Source organism: Lemur catta, chromosome 2 (assembly GCF_020740605.2).
Source record: "Lemur catta isolate mLemCat1 chromosome 2, mLemCat1.pri, whole genome shotgun sequence".
In the NCBI taxonomy this organism is placed as follows: Eukaryota; Metazoa; Chordata; class Mammalia; order Primates; family Lemuridae; genus Lemur; species Lemur catta.
The window spans coordinates 75,895,384-75,913,374 of record NC_059129.1 but is presented as its reverse complement, the minus strand read 5'-3'; the positions used below and the strand labels follow the sequence as shown (position 1 = coordinate 75,913,374).

Below are 17,991 nucleotides of genomic sequence, written 5' to 3'. Positions count from 1 at the left end.
TGGTCCTAGCAATAGTATAACCACTAGACTTAACTTCCCTGGGTATGTAAATTAAAAGAACTAAACTATAATGAGTGTTATGATTCCTTCCATTTATAAAATGCTATGATTTTAAACAAAATGTAGAGTTCAATTTAATGGCAGAAAAGGCAACACACTGAAAGGAGGCTGTATAGAGCAGAAATAAGGCAGACTACCAACAAAAGTTTAAGGTAAAAAATGGTTTCAACCATACCAACAGCAGATATACTGAGAATAGAAGAATGTCGATGGTGGATTTTGAAGGAACAGCTCTAGATTTCCCTTTGCCCAACCAGTACTAGTATCCTCCAGGATCCTCGTGTGATTAACATGTTAGAGCTGGCTTTCAACAATCTGTAGATTAGCTTCCATACAAGGTGTCTGTTTCTTAAAATGAATAGAGCCCACATTCCAAACTATGTCATGAAGTATGCCAAGGTATTAAAAGTCAACCTGTTCAAATTCTCAAAGAAATATTTGTACACCCACGTTCATAACAGCACTATTTACAATAGCCGAGAGGTAAAAGCAACCCACGAGTCCATCAACAAACTCCTGGATAAACAAAGTGTGGCATATACCTACAGTGGAATAGTATTCAGCCTTAAAAAGGAAGGAAATTTTGACATGCTACAACATGGATAAATCTTAAGTTGAACTAAATGAAATAAGCCAGTCAGAGGAAAACAAATACTACATGATTCCACTTATATGAGGTATCCAGGATAGTAAAATTCATAGAAACAGAAAGTAGAATGGTGGTTTGCCAGGGACTTAGGGGAGTGGAGACATGGAGAGCTATTGTTGAATGTGCGTAGGTTTCAGTTTTGCAAGACGAAAAGTCCCGGAGTTGGGTGCACAATGTGAACAAACATAACAAAAATGTACACTTAGAAATGGTTAAGTTGATGAATTTTACGTTATGCATTTTTTTACCAAAAAAAAGTCAATCTTCAAAATATTTCAGGTTAGCTGAATACGTACCTTAGAACAAATTTTGTATTTTCTGTCTTGCCAGCTCCTGATTCTCCAGATACAATGATAGACTGACTCATCTTGAGCACCTTCATGTCTCGAAAAGCCTTATCAGCTAGGGTCAAAGTACCATGTTAATGATGAATATATTAAATATAAAGTTATTAAATGATAGTTCACTTTAGGTACATCTGCTCTTAAAAGTATAAATGTGTGTTTATAGTTAACAAAATTTTAAAAGAAAATCATTCAAAAGTGTTCAAAATATCTCTAAAAGTATTTACTTTCAATGTTCTATCTTCCTACCCTAACAGCTAAGTAATGTGAAATCCAAATAAACAACTATTAAATTTGTGCTAGAATGTCTCCATAATTATGAGCTACGGCTCAGCTCTCCCTAATACCAAAGCAGATCTGCAGAGGGATAAAAAATGCTCACTATGCATAACTAATAAAGTCCCCAGCAAAAAGCAAGCAGTAACAAGCTTCCAATTAAGAAATGTGGCAACCACAATTTCTCCTGGAGAAAAAAATACATAATTACAAAATAAATCTGTGGGTTTTTCCCCCCCATAATACTACTATTAAATTTAAACAGATTGTAGAATTTATCAGCATTTCAAAGATAGGCAAAATTAACTCTTTAAATTTCCTATATTTGCCATTATTTATACATGTAATTTTTAACTAACTTCATTACACTCCAACAATTTAGGCTTTAAAATATCTTAAATTTTAAAACTACAGAGAACAAGTTGAAAACAATTTTATGCTGTTAAAGCAGTCTCAAAGTAAAACAATCTTAATTCAAAATTAGCGCTGACCAATTTGGCTTCTATAAGACTATTTTTCATCTCAGACTGTGTACTACCCGTACCAACGAAGAAGGCTTTTACTCTAAGGGGAGAACGCAAATCATATACAAGAGTACACACATCCCTTTGTCCAATTTATCAGCAACCTGTTCTACCCCCTTTAACAGAATCATTCCAAACACTTTTTTTTATAGCAGTAAAAGGCTAAAAATAAAAGCTGGCTTATTTATATTTCAAATATGTAACTTCTCTCCAGTGATGAGCTTGCTCACATTTGGGTTCTAAGGATTTGGCACCATTTTGCAAGCTGATAAAAAATGTACTGATGCCCATCAGAGCTTCTTAGAACCAGAAGTAAATTTGCTGCTGCCCTGCATGTAGCTGATATATTTACTATGCCTGGTAGTACACAGCACACAGGGCAACCAAATCTGGAAGTGAAGCCCAGTTAGGCCAAAACACAAGCATGACAGGAAAGCCCAAAGAGAAACAGACTGCACTAAGAACCAGCACCAACACATGTCAGTTAGCTACTGGCTGCATCTGGATGCAAAGGGTTATCTAACATCTCTGTACTTGGTGGGGACAGGGGTGATTTTTAATTCTGATCAAATAACTCCATCTCTCTGTGTCTCAAAGCTGGAGAGCTTCAAGAGGAGAGAGAGGCTGAGAAAGACAGAGACACACATTACTGTCTTCCCACAAAGATTCTCCAGTGGTATGAAGCATATACCAATTTCAATCTTTTAATTTTGTAAAGCCCTGATGCAAGATGGTGCACAGAAGTCTGCTCTTACAGCTCAAATCTAACCCATGTAACATGCTCCCAAGTGATAAGCTGTAAGAAAGGGAGCCCAGGACCTCAAAACCATGAAAGAGGACACTTTTAAGATGAAGCTTCTCACGTTGAGGAGTCAATAAGTACCATTAGGTCAGGTTTTATTATGTCCTACTTTCAAGTGGGCAAATATACCTAAGAGGACAATAGGCATTAACAAAGATAATGATGTATGACTATCCCATGAGTTGGTTGCAAAGGTATTTTTCCCCACCCTGTGTAAAATACCTACTCCTAACAATGTTGATACACCCAAGATGCATACAGGTCCTCCAAAATATATTTTCAATTCATGCTATCTTTTATTAATCCAGAAGAAAAACTAAGTAAATTTGTACAATATAAGGAAAGACAAGAATTAAAACACAACTAAATCATTTACCAATTGCAAAGACATGAGGTGGCATTGTCCCAAGTGATTTTCCTTGATACGACTTTATTGTTTCTGAAGAATATATTTTAGGTATGTCAAAATATGGGTTCACTGCAATCAGAATGTTGGCGACATATGTCTATATGAGAAAAGCATAAACATAAAATTTTCCAATTACTGTTTTCATTTAAAGCTAAACAAGGCTTACAGAAGAAAGAAATAAAATACAGCAAATTTCAATTCTCTAAATAACCAGGTTTCCCAAATCAACCCTAAATATTCTCTGATCTCTACAGGACCCATATTTCTCCAACCCTTAAATATTTGTATCTTCTCACTGGTAGGCATCTCAAACTCAGCATATCCAAAGCCAAGATTCTCTCTTCCCACCTACCTCTGACTCAAAGAAAATATTCTCCTCCCATTTGCTTTCCCAGGTGCATGGCGTCACCAGAGACAGAGATCTGAGTCTCTAGCCTCTGTCTCACTGAGGCTGCTCACTGAGGCTGCTTCTGTCCACTCTGCTTACGAAATCTACTCCCATAGTTCTATTCTGACAGCTGAGTATTGGTCAGCTATATTCCTCACCTACTTTATTCATCCCACTAGTTTAATGTTGCTCATGGGACCCTCTAGGCCTGTCCCCATCACTGACTGCCAAGGACTGATTTAGCTCTGAGGTGCCCATTAGGTCCTAGATTTCTGCAAAACAACATATGCTAACCATTGCCTAGAACATTGACGGATTAAATGTTTAATGAGTAACTTAAGCCTGCTTTTAAGTTTGGGATTCAGCACACACAAGATGCTCAACATGAGTCAGCTGATTGAGTAAATTTTGCTTCTAAATATATTTCCAATCAAGAATTGACATGTAAACCTAAATATACTCTTCAGTTGATTTTTTTTTAAATCAAGGAGAAAAGTAAAGTCTTAATACTGTGTATAATCAGAAGATGGCAAGTAAACTCTTTTGGAATAGACGACATTAGTTCTATTTCCCAGCTGTCACTACTTAGACAGATGGCAAAGACTAAATGTAATTTAGTCAGAATTAAGTAAGTACAATTAGGCAAACTGATAGTGATATAAAAGATTAAGACTGTCATTTGATCTAGTAAGTGTCAAAGAAGCCATGTGTTTTCTTCGTTCAAAAATAATGAAGAGTCCCATCTTTATAACAGGAGAACTGAAGTGGGGTAATTTATCTCCAGCCACAAAGGAACCTATGACTAGGTTTTATTAGAATAAAATCTCATATGCCCAGTGAATAATTATATTAATAATTTTAAAATACTAATTAAGTATCCATCTGAATTATTTGGTACAAACCGACTATTTACATTGAAAACACTGTCTTTAATTTTTTAACGTTCTAGACTTTTAAAATAGGGTTTCTGGGGTCTAATGAAATACTATAACTAGGCTCTATGATCATCATTTCTGTGTTCTTGATATTTCCTCAGTTACTGCCTTCTATTCTAATTTACATTCTTTCCTCAAATTTTTAATTTCAATATATATTTTTATAGGTTGCCATACATTCTCTGCAGAACAACGTAGAAAGTGAATTAAACAAATCTACAACCATATACCAAAAATAAGAAATCAAAACCCAAAATAATTATAGTGTTTTTTAAAATACTCAAATCGGATATTTTTAAGTCTAAAAGATATTAGATGATGGTCTGAATTCATTATTTCACTCCAAAAATATTTATTAAGTGCCTATTAGGTACTACGCATGTTGTCAGCTCTGGAGTTAGAGCAGCATGTTAGAAAAAATCCTTGTCCTCATGGAACTCACAATCTATTCAACAAACTCAGATCAGGCATGATTTTCTTTTAGAAAATTTCAAGACTGACAAAATCAAATAGTGTTATGTAAAATAATTATCCCCACAAAAACTCAAACCATAGGTAAAATACTTACATAAATTCTGTCTTTACTATATCGAACTTTGATATTATGGAGGAGTGTGGCTTCATTTAAATACATTAGTGAACCTAAAACACAAAATTTGTAAATCATTAGATAATGGAAGAAAAAAGTAAAATAAAACAATACTATCTTAATCTGAATCACTTTGATCCAACCTAAAATTCACCTGTTAGGTTAGGTTTAATTCCATCTTTTTAAAACATTGGTCCATGTAAACCTCAGAGGCTGATTTAAAATATATCCAGGTTACATTATGTGTTACAGCGATATTTTAAATAATGAATTTCCAATGAGGGGAGTATAACTAGTGAGTGCCAGTTAGTACACATTGATGAAGGTTGGTTAAGAAGTACAATTCAAGTGGAAAGTACTACTATACATAGCTCTGATATTAATATACTTCTGACATAACAAAGTGATGAAACAAATCCAGTCTTATGCTCATAATTTTACAAATAAAACACAGAAGATAAAATCTAGAAAGAAGAAGAACCATGAACTCATTCAGTTAGACCCTCACAACCAACAAGAGGAAATAAGAGTCCTGGAGAAATTATATATGTCTTAACCCAGGATATGAAGCTCATTAATGGCAGAATCAAAATACATATCTTGTTTTTCTGATGTCTGTTCTACTGAGATGTCAGACTTGACTCCCAATCTATTCTTCAAACCCTCTAATCTTCTGAGCTCCATTTCAACCGCAGGCTAGAGTAGACAAAAACCACTGCTTGACTACCTTGTTTCTATTATTGGCACCACCATTTTCTCAAATCACCCAAATCGTAAACTATAGTCAATACCAGAAACATCTTTTCTCTCCCTCCTTATTCTAAACCAATTTCCAAGTATTTATGCCATGTGAAAAAGTACAGTATAGTGCCAGGCTCATAGTAGGCATTCAAACATTAGGATAATCTGAATCTCTGAACATCTCTCCTTTTTTTCCACTTCTACTGCCCCAATTCCCAGTTAGGTCTCATCACCTCTTTTGTGGTCACAGTAGACTCTTATTTATCTATTGCCTCAGTCTGTCTGCTCTCTAATCCAGACATCTCTGCACATGAACAAACTAAAGCCCTAATTAAAACTCTCTCCTCATGAAAACATCAGTGGGTCTCTATGAACTATCAACATCCATATTTAAGTCTGATCAAGGTTCTTACTGAACCTGCATTCATAACCTTTTCACACAATTTTCCACAACTCACTTTAATATGCTCTAACTTGTAGCCAGACTAAACTATTTATCAAACCCAGATATCATTCATGCATTGGCTTCCACCTAGCATATCCTCTACATCGCTAGGTGTAGAAAAATCTACCTGTCCTTTAAGGTCAGTTCAAAGATTATCTCACAAACAATACTTCCCCATTCTCACCACCACCACCAAAACTACTCTTCTTGGTTCTTCCTTTATGGTGCTTACCACATACTGCCAGCATGATGATGATGATTTTACACATCTGGTTTTGGCTGCTAAACCAGATCCATGAGGGCAGGATGCTGCCTGATTCATTTGTTTATTTGTATGATTCCTCACTAAAGTTATATATATGCCTACACCGCATGTATGCCTAACACACAATTCAACAACTAACCGATGCTGTCAAACAAGAGCCTCTTGTTATACCTACCTCAACAAAGACTGCCAGGCTTTCTGCACTCATATAATACAGCTAGTTCACTGTCCAAGGACACATGCCTCACTGCTTTCTAATGCTACTTGGGGTGAAATAAAAGAGAGTAAAAAGAGAGTAAAGGCTCCTAATAGTTGAATGGCAGCTTTCCTTTGATTGAGGAAGGATTTGGAAAGGGTTAGGCAGCAGAGGCATATCTGGTTTGGGTATTTGGTCACCCACCTTTCAACATTTCTGCTCTCCTTCTCTCTCATCTCCCAGGAGCCCAGTCTACATGCTGCTCTTTCTTTAACCAAGCACTCCACTGAACCACTCCTCTCTCTCTCACCTGCCTCTGAAATACCTGGTTGTATGGTATTGTCTCTGCTTTCTCTAAGTAAGAATTCCTAATCCTACAGTATACCTGGGAAAGCTAATAGTAAAAACCTATACTGACATGTGAATGACTGCTTGGTCTCCTTTCTTTACCTCCACACTCACCACCTGTCTATCTGGTCATGGGAAATATCTTCCAAAGTCAATAAAAATTTGTACAGGAGGGTCTTTCCCTTAAATCATGCTACTCAGGCTATTCTGTTTTTATGAGGATATGGAAAAGGAAAGATAGGAAGATATCTGCAACCCTTGGTTTGCCAGAATAAAAATGATAGGTCTCCACTGCCTACATCTCCCTAAAGGTGTGACCAGGGTTTGTTCACAAGGGTCTCAGATATAGCTTCCTGCTCCACGTAATGATTCTTTCCTACCACCCTCTCCTAGTAGTCAGCTCTAGGATTATTTGGCTTGGCTATTTACATGCAATCTTTCATGTGAACTGTTTACCTTTTATGCCTATTTATTCATAAATTTAACTATACTCAAAAGAATATTAAAATTAAAAAAAAATTTTAAATAAGACATAATAAAAGAATAACACAATTTGTTTCTTCATAAACATTTTGGTATAATATATAACATATAATTAATAAACGTTTCTAATGAAGACTACATATGGCTTTGTTATTAAATTTAAGGATCTGACTGGAGAGTTATCTGAACATTTAAGATCTTGCTTAATTATTATAGCTCCCGTTCACTGAAAGAAAAAAGGAACCCACAAACAACTTCAATACAAAAGTCAATCAATTCTAAATTTATATTGTTGTATAGGTCATTTCATTACTGAAAAAGAGATCGAACAAGGCAACTTTCAGGGTTCTAATTTTATATTCTATATTATTCTCAACATCTAACAGGTGATAATTTATGAAGAATAGTATATGGTACGTACGTAACTGCAGCTTAAAATTAGCATTAAAACATGCTATTATTTTCCCTTTAATTAGTGACTTCACATTCCTGAATCATTTTCCTATTCTGGTACTAATGCCCAATAGTCAAGTGAAAAAGCAAAATGAACACACTAATCTCTACATATAAAATCCTTTACATAGAAAACTTAAAGCTAAAAGTAGGTAATAAATTTTGCTATATCGTTAGGGCACTATCAAAAGGCAACACATGCCTCTGTTTCAATAGAACCTTTATCACATACTTCAGAACAGTTAGACATCAATCATTTAATCATCACATTATTACAATAATATAGAGAAGAGAAAAAGATCTTGGAAATATGCATGTGAGACCCTAAGAAATAATGCCATGTGTCATTTGGCAGAGGACAGTGGTATCGCGGCAAGCCTCAGACAAAAGAACTAAGTGATGGAACCACTTTACCTGGAAAACCTACATTCTAAACTCAGCGTCCAAAGCTGCATTAATGATGTGGTTTCAGACAAGGGACTTTAAGTGGGGATGGGTTAGTGTATGATGAGGATAGTTAACATCCATACATTAACATTGCTGCCATCTGGTATCATCAAAGAAAACGCCTAAAAGAGGCAGCAAATCCATACTAAGGCTGGGAAAATTAAAAGGTTGGAAAAATATATCAAGATGAAGTAAAATATTTAATATATTTAATTTTAAAATATTAATTTAAGAAATGGATTAAAAATAATTCAAAACCATTTATTATGTTTCGCTACATCCACCTTAATATATGAAAAAGATTAACTCTAGTTCTGCATACTCTAGCAAGTTTTAACAGAATTTTCTCCTTTTTTAAATTTGGCATAGTCTTATTGCTCTTTATATTTTGTTCTGATTGCTGTCCAAAAATGTATTAACTAAGCTGGGCACAGTGGGATGCACCTGCAATCCTAGATACTTGGGAGGTTGAGGAGGGAGGATCACCTGAGCCCAGGAGCTCGAGACCAGTGTGGGCAACATAGTAAGACCTCATCTCTAAAAAACAATAAAAAATCAAAATAAAAATGAAAATCTCATCAGACAAACTCTCCAACAATTTTGAAAAGGAAAGGAACTCCACATCTTTTTCCTCAATCTTTTGCACCCAATAATAACAGCTACCATTTGTTGAGAGTCTATTAAAAGTCAGGCACTATGCCAAGCTTTTTAAATATACCATCTCTAAGCATGCAACATAGACACTATTACCCCCATTTTACAGATGAGAACTCAGAAGGGAGATGAACTGCCCATGAGCACACAGCTTCTTTTTTTTTTTTTGTGAGACAGAGTCTCGCTTTGTTGCCTGGGCTAGAGTGAGTGCCATTGCATCAGTCTAGCTCACAGCAACCTCAAACTCCTGGGCTTAAGCGATCCTACTGCCTCAGCCTCCCGAGTAGCTGGGACTACAGGCATGTGTCACCATGCCTGGTTAATTTTTTCTATATATATTTTTTAGTTGGCCAGATAATTTCTTTCCATTTTTAGTAGAGACGGGGTCTCGCTCTTGCTCAGGCTGGTCTCGAACTCCTGAGCTCAAGGAGATAATTTTTATTTCTATTTTTAGTAGAGAAGGGGTCTTGCTCTTGCTCAGGCTGGTCTCGAACTCCTGACCTCGAGCGATCCACCTGCCTCGGCCTCCCAGAGTGCTAGGATTACAGGTGTGAGCCACGGCGCCTGGCCCACACAGCTTCTTTCCCATCAGAATCAGAATTCAGGCTTGCTTGACTCTACAGTCCGTGGCCCTCCCATTACTCCTACTATTCCATGCCATCCCATTTACATATAGGGCTCTTTCAGGCTTAATCAAATGCAAACGCCAGAGAAAATCAGAATGAACAGATCTATTATTTTCTCTTTTTTCTTCAAATGGAGTTTGTGTGTCAGAAACCTTTAATGAAATCCATGACAACCGTACATGATTCTTAAATACTGCCTCCCAACAAACTGAAATGAGATGACCACTTAATTTTGAAAATGTAAGAATAAACATGTCCTGTTCAGTGGATAAAGGTTTTTGTCACCAAACATGCTATTTATAAGTCCCGTTAATATTGTATTTTAGTATCATGTTCTGAAACAAGTATTTCAATTAGTAGTTATTAAACGGTTTTTTTGTTTTTTGGGTTTTTTTTTTTTTTGAGATGGAGTCTCATTCTGTCGCCGGGTTAGACTGCAGCGGCGTGATCATAGCTCACAGCAACCTCAAACTTCTGGGCTCAAGCGATCCTCCTGCCTCAGCTTCCCGGCATGCCACCATGCCTGGCTAATTTTTCTATTTTTAGTAGAGACAGGATCTGGCTCTTGTTCGGGCTGGTCCTGAACTCCTGACCTCAAGCAATCCTCCTGCCTCAGCCTCCCAAAGTGCTAGGATTACAGGCATGATCCATCATGCCCTGCCATTAAATGGTATTTTTTAAAAAAATGTTTGTTTGCTTCAAACATGATGTTAAATGACTCTTACTGACTTAACTTCCAAATTACTAAATCACATATACTACTACAAAAATCACCTGGCTTTAGATAAGGTTCAAAACAACTTTCAAAACTGTTAAAAAGAGACCTTTTGTTCAAGCCTCACAGTAAATTATTACCATTTCCCACAGTTGCACAACTGAAATAAATAACACTAAAAAGACATTCAAGAGAGTCTTTCACCAAAGTGCAAATGTGAGACAATAATAAATTCAGAACTTTGAGCTCCTCCATTTATTTGAACCCTCATGTCAAAAAGCTAGATTTTTTTCAGAACCAGTATGCTGTACTAGTAATATAAACACTAATTTATTTTTGGAAGGACAGTTGCTTTTCTGTGCTTAGAACTAATTTTTAACTTGATACTTACAATTATCTTCCACATCTTTTTTACTGTCCTCTTCTGCAGGGAACACTTGGTTCATGAGAGCCAAAAATGTCTAACAAACAAAACAAAAGCTCATTAAACTTGAGGCTTATAAATAGCAAGAAAAATAAAGGAGCTTAATTAGCTGCATATATTGTACTAATGGCAACACTATGCTCCTTATTAAAATATAATACGGATCCCACTGCTTAAAAAGTCATTAATCCAAAACATGGATAATAATTTTACTCAAAAATATTATCTACTATTACCATAGACATGAAATCAATAATGGAAATCAGTAATAAGCATCCTAAGCTCTTAAACCCTAGAATGGGACAAAATAAGAAGTATATTAAATTTTACACAGATATACTATTTAACAACTTTTTAAAAATAGTTTTGATATTTGTATATACAGCAATTTTATTGTTTTAAAAAATGAAAAAGTAGCATTCAGATATAACGGAATAGAGTATTATTTAATAAATACTATTATTTGAGTAAAACATATTTGACACAAATTCCTATACAAAAATGTGTCAGAAATATAAATAGTATCCAAAAATACCTGGTTCATAAAATTACAGGTATCCATGAATAAACTTTCATTTATTTTACCACTTAAATGTTATGGTAGACACTACAGAATTAAGATAGCATCTTGTAAGAGAGAACAAATGATCTCAAATTACATCTAAAGAGAATTAAATTTTAATCCATGTCATTCTGATAGTTATTTATAAATTTATGCAGTACTTCTCAAACAATTACAGTTACTCTTGTGGTTGAAGTTTCCAACCGTATCAAATAAAACTTTAAGGAAAAATGGCACAATTGTTTTAAAATAATACTTTTAGATCTCTCTATATATGTACATATATGCAAGAGTATAAGACAAGGCTAGTACTGTACTTCAGAGTAAAATAGGCTGCTGGGACTACCTTAATTGAAAGTCAGACCCAACTTAGAAAGCTATTATGCTCTAAACACTCAGGTAGTTAATTATTTGGAACCTAGTACACATGTTCTTACTGTTGAAAATATGGAAAAGTTTATAGGATAGCCACAAAAGCAAAATTATCCCATAATGTGCATTAAGTATATTAATGGTAATATAAAAGAATCCATAATTTATAACAATGATTCTATAGGAAAATGCATTCAGAAATGACTGCCAATGTCATAGACCTATGTGCCTACTTTTCATAGCCATGGCAAAGAGAGCAAGGACTCCCTAGACTCCAGGAGTTGGTTCCAGCCTGGTAAGAGTCACCCAAATAAAAAAGGCTCCAGGAAGTTAGAAGATTGGGGCTGAGGGAGGGGGAGCGAGGGCGGGCAATGATAAAGAGTCGCTGGAATAAGAAGGTTAAGAGCAGCAGGAAAGGCCAGTAATGAGTCCTGGAAGCTGGCTTCTCACTCTCCTTCATCCCCCAAATTACCACCAGCTCCATCTTCCTCTTCCCTTCAAGAGAAAATTTGTTTCCTCTTAGAAGGAGGGGGCTTTTTTCTCCTATCAAAAGAAAATTACATAAGAAAGCACACACTGATCCCCGTGTTAAACACCTACCACACATCAAATAAAGTTCATCAAGCTCCAATGACAAAACAGACAAATAAAATAGCCCCAAACTTAAGATAACACAGTCTCATAGGGAGTGGAAGAGAAATGTAAACAATCAACTCCAATAAAGATTACAGGAGAGCTAAGAATTTATACCACTCCTCAAAGGAAAAAGTAATCAACCATCAATTCTATTGCATGGAAGGAAAGAGAGAGTATCAGACGGAAAACTTCAAAAAGAAGGTGACCTCAATCAGAGTCTTCAAAGAAAAATAAGTATTTGCTAAGCAAAGGGTTATAGAGTGTGGCATTCTGGGCAAAAGAAGTACAGTGAGCAATGACACAAAGCACCCAACGTCACCAGGGGCATGGTGAGGACCTGATAAACACTTGTGGAAGAGAAGGAGAAACAGGCCCACATAAGTTAAGTATATGGAGAGAATACCAGGGGGAGACTATTGGTTGACAAAATGTAAGACCAGCAAAGTGGACAGGGAAAAGAAAATTTAGACCCTCATATGCCATATATTTAGGGCTTCAGCCTTTAGGTCAGTCTGCTGCAAATATGGAACATGAAATCAATTTAGGGGGTCAAGGTAGCATTTTTACCAGAATAAAAGATATTAAAAAATATCAGAATGTATAGCATGTGCTAAGTATGCTGCATTTGACCCACTGTTTCATTTTTAAGTACACAAACATACACACACACACAACTCATACTTATTGACATGTAAATTTGATTTCTTTTTTTAATAATTTGTCATCTTTATCATTTTTAAGTGTACAGATCTGTGGCAATACATACATTTATATTTTTCCCCCCTTCCTTAGCTCCTCCCCAATTTCTTATAAATTCACATGCATAGACACACACCCCACACCTAATGCAGTGTAAAATCTATTTCTTACGATGGCTCACAAAAAACTGGAAAAGCCATTGTCATTATCAAAGGTGTATTCCGCCCCTCCCTCACAATCCTTCCACTGTTACTAGCACACAGATGCGCTTGACTGGCCTATCACTTTATGCACTTAATTCCTTAATAACATTTAAAGGCTGATGATCTCTGACCATGAATTATCTAGGCAAGAAATTGCTTCTCTTATGGATCTTTTTAGCAATCTGGTTATTATGACACTGTTTATTAAGACCCTGATCAGAAAGTAGGGGGAAAAAATTAAAAGTAATCCCTGAGAATTTGTTAATCCTCCAAAAAGATTTCTGTGAAAAGAAATTTATACTTTAGTTTGTAGAATTATCTACAGATCCATCAAATTTACATGACTCCATAATTTAAACTGTTTTATTGGTTCTACATATGCATCTGATTAATATTAATAAGGCACAGTCTAAAGCACATTAAAATATTTGAAATATGAAAAAACATATCACCATAAATCAAGTTTCTTCTATACTTGAACTGAATTATTTTGTCATCTGTGGCTATAACAGAATGTACATAACAGAATATGCCTAGGGAATATACCCTTCATTTTAGTTTGGCCTCTTGATTTACTATGCTCATAAAATATATTAAATAAAAATCAAATATATAAAGTAACTGGGTTTATTTTTTTAATTCTTTCTTTTTTTAACATGTACTGCATTGTAAGTACAAATAGATACCTGTTAATAAGAGGAAAAACCAGAAACACTTTGTCTTTCCTTTCCTGAGGGTATCTTTAATTGGCCTCCTCTAACATGGCACATTATATATTATGCATTTCAGTTCCTGGGTTGTTTACAGTAACAGAATAGTTTTCTCTGTGAAAAGACCTCATGAGAGATCCACCTTGTTTTTCTAAGGTTCCCAGAAGGATGGCAGTCATATGGCATTAGTTAACCATGTATCGGTAGAATATAAATTATTCATGAACATTTGCAGTCTAAAGTAAACAGAAATGACATCCGCAAATTTAATTTAGTCAGAAGAACTGTTTAACAGGAACACTTATTAAACTGAAAATTGTGAAATTCTCCCACAAAAACAGACCCTACCAGTACCCCCATGAATACTGAAAGAGAGATATTTACGATGGATGTCTTCTCTGTGAGCGATTTACGACTCCTGGTCACTTTTCCCCCAAACTTCCATTTTGTAATACTATCTAGTTTGTTTAAGAATAAAAGGAAATAGATGCCACGTGTACAGAATTAAAGCATATTTTTAAGTTTTAAAAACTATCATTACCATAAAAATAATAGTAGAAGGATAGGTTTAAGTACCTTTACTTAATAGAAATATATTTACCCAAATCCCATGCTGATAAGTGCAGTAAATAAAAAGCTTTTAAAAAAGACTTTATCTAGAAGCTAAAGCAAAAATCAAAGTTTTATACTATAGCCCCATTTACTTTTTATATTTTTACTTCGTAACATGTTGAGCACATCATACACACAACTAATAACTTTGGTAATATGGCTCAATAAGAACTGGATGATCAAAGAGATGTAGAAAAAAAAAAAGGAATGAAAGGCTCACTAAATTTCTGCCTGATTTTATCACAGGACACCATTATTTCCCCTAGGGTATGTACTTCTGATCTAATCAAAGAAGTCAGCAGAAAACTAAGATTCACTTGCCAGAAATTTGCTTTCCCATATACAGTACCAGGAATATCTACTTCTTCATTGAGAAGGTAGACACATATCTCTTTTGAAAAACAAACACTATCTTTGAAAGAAATCATATTTTGACATCTTTCTGAGAAACTCACCTTGCCTTTCTGGTTCAAGGGTTCAATTGTTAAGCTGTCAGGGCCAATATCCACAATGTTGCCCATCTGAAATCCATCCGTAGGGTGTGGCGCCCAAACAGGCTTTCCATCCTCCATTTTTGAAGGGGGCTATCCACCGTCTCCTATTTCAGAAAACAAATAAAGCAAATGAATAACTTTAGATATATAAAACAAATAACATCTTTTTTGAAAGTTCACATGTAAATTGCAACTCACAGAAACACATCTAGTCCTGCCACAGATAATCCCCACCTCCTCCCTCCTGCCTGCTGCCCCCACACCCACCCCTGTATCACCTGTAGATAAGGCCCAGCAGAAGCTGCTCTGCCCTCAGGTAAATCCTACTCTGCTACTGCCTTCCTGCAGTTGCCACTGCAGTGGAGCGGTACACGCTGACTAGTGCGGAAATAGAAACCATCATAGTTTTCACCTGTTGTCCCAGTGTAATTTATAATAGCACTCCTTTTACTTCCTAAAGTATTTTGGTTTGTACAGTAAGTTAAACAGTCATAGGAATGGATGGCATTGTGTGGAGACGGCTAAGAGCTGAAAAGCAAGATAAATAGGGAGATTACTTCCCCTGGGAAACTTTTCCTCACACTCTGAGAATGCAGGAATGTGCTTCCTACAATCATTATCACAGAACTGCTCAACATACTGTTTTTATTCTTGTTACTTTTCATTGAGGCAAGACTTCCATATAGTGAAATGTACAACTCTAAGTATACAGGTTGATGAATTTGGACAAATGAATATAAGCACTTCACAAACACCCCTAATCAATACATAGAACACTTCCATTGTCCCAAAAAGTTGTCTCATGCCTCCTTTTTATCAGTCCCCATAGCCATGGCCATCCCCACTGTTCTGTTAGTTTCGGCCTGTTCTTAGATTTCATGTAAATGCGATCATGCAGTATATATAATTTGTGTCTGGCTTCTTTCATTCAACAAAATGTTTTTGGTATTCAACATATCCACCCCTGCTGTTGTGTATATTAGTCCACTGAATGACTATACCACAATTGTTTACCTGTTGATGGACATTTGAATTGTTTCCCGTTTTTGCCTATTGTGAATTCTAATCTAATTGTTCAATTCTTCTTTCATAGTTGGCATTCTGAGATTTAACATTTATAATTCGGCGTACTGAGAGTAGTCAAAAAAATCCATGACAGGAAAAATACCTCGTTTTAATGAACTTGGATGGCATAAGACTACTACTGTGTAACAGTGAATCAGCTAATGAGAGATCCAAGATGTTCTAGTTTCAGCCATCTCAATGGGAACTTATTTTTTCACTACTTATCTATATTTAAAGAAGAGCTGATTTATGTGCTTTAATGCTCCTCTTGTGTGGCATTCTCAAATCTGGGATACACAGGGGGATGCTCTCAGGTACAGCCTCCCATGACAGTTAGGATGTTTGGCATACACTTCAGTCAAAAAGCAGCTAACTACGGGCATGTTTGCAATTTGCTTGTTGGTTAACAGCTTCCATGCAGTGGCTACAGGGTAGGTTGCTTTCCCTAACCAGCAAATGCTATTAGGTTTACATATAATTCTAAGTTAACAAACTAGATGTAGATTCTCCATAGAAGTGAATCAATAACACTGCTTCAGACTTACACTACACCACATATACATCTATACTCTATACTTAGTTCCCAGATGTTTACTTGCCTACTTTGCACCTCCTCATGGATGTATCTGATAGATACAACATTATTATTATATTATTATTATGGCCCACCACCCCACCCTGTTCCTCCCCATATCAGTAAAGGCACTAACACCACTCAGTTCACATCAAACCCAGAGTCATCCTCAATTCCTCCTTTCAAATTCATATCACCCACAGAATCTTATTGGCTTTACCTCCAACGGCCATTTCAAATCTACCTACCTACTTCTCTGCATCTCCTCTGCTATCCTAGTCTAAACCAACATTACCTTTTTACCAGGACTTCTGTAATTAACTTAGCTGTCTGCTTCTTCTATTCTTGCCAATCCACAGAGATCACTCATAATCCCACAAAAAGGTAAATCTGATCATGTCATTTCTGTTTCATCTGGGCATGGAATATTCCTCTATATCCCTAAGGTCCAGAACACAGCAGGCAACCCAATATTCACTGGTGAATGAACACATTGTTCACACAGTTTGGGAAGAGTAAAAGGAGAGGGTAGACTAGAAAGAGTTGAAAGGTCTTAAAACCTAGGCTTGAAACTGAGCTCTACGACTTTCTGGCTAGCTCTTAAAGCAAGTTACTTAACCTCTCTGATTTTTATCTTTATCCTTATCCATTTGGTGGGATAATATTGCTTACTATACAGAATTGCCATGAGGATTAAGTGACAAAAAGCTGAGATCACCATTCCAATGGCACCCAATAGATACCAGTCACACCTGTCCCCCTACCTCCCCCCATATCCCTTATTTGAAGCCACCAATTTCAAGACAATGGATTTGTGGTTGCTTTAAATACAAAGAGAAATTACAGAATAGTCATAAGGGATCATTTAGGAATAATTATCTGAAAAAAAAAATCACAGTAAAGCAAAACCCCCAAAGTCCAAAAAAGAGTGCCGAATTCCCTTGAAGTATTCAAATTGCTTTCCCAATTTAAACTGCCTATTGCAGCTTCCCAGTTAACAAATTTAAAAGCACATATCTAATGTTGCTCCTTCATCAAAGCCCTAAGTCTACAGTAAAGGGATTCTTTAAAAAGACATCAGCCCACGAAGGTGGGGAGAACCAAAGAAGAAACTATTAATAGCAACATTTTTTAAGTTGGAAAGCAAATGGTTGAGAGGCAACTGACTTAGCAAACCCAAGAGAGCTAAATCCCAAATCAAGAAACGAGAGAGATGAAAACCAACCCAAATTATACTATAGTACAAGGCAGTTATAGAACCATGGTAAAAAGAAGGAATCTAAAATAAGGA

The 17,991-nt window shown here is 35.9% G+C and overlaps 1 protein-coding gene across 1 annotated transcript in view; it reads right to left on the bottom strand.

Annotated features, from left to right (window-relative positions):
• The window catches only part of MYO6 (myosin VI), a 134,265-nt gene that overhangs the window by 62,107 nt on the left and 54,167 nt on the right, over positions 1-17,991 (bottom strand). Inside the window, exons 2-6 of the mRNA XM_045543913.1 lie at positions 15,023-15,165; positions 10,741-10,810; positions 4,956-5,029; positions 3,032-3,161; positions 1,006-1,111 (exon numbers count right to left, since the gene is read on the bottom strand). Coding sequence (XP_045399869.1) covers positions 1,006-1,111; positions 3,032-3,161; positions 4,956-5,029; positions 10,741-10,810; positions 15,023-15,139 — 497 coding nt within the window. The 5' untranslated portion in view covers positions 15,140-15,165. The remainder of the gene's footprint in view (positions 1-1,005; positions 1,112-3,031; positions 3,162-4,955; positions 5,030-10,740; positions 10,811-15,022; positions 15,166-17,991) is intronic.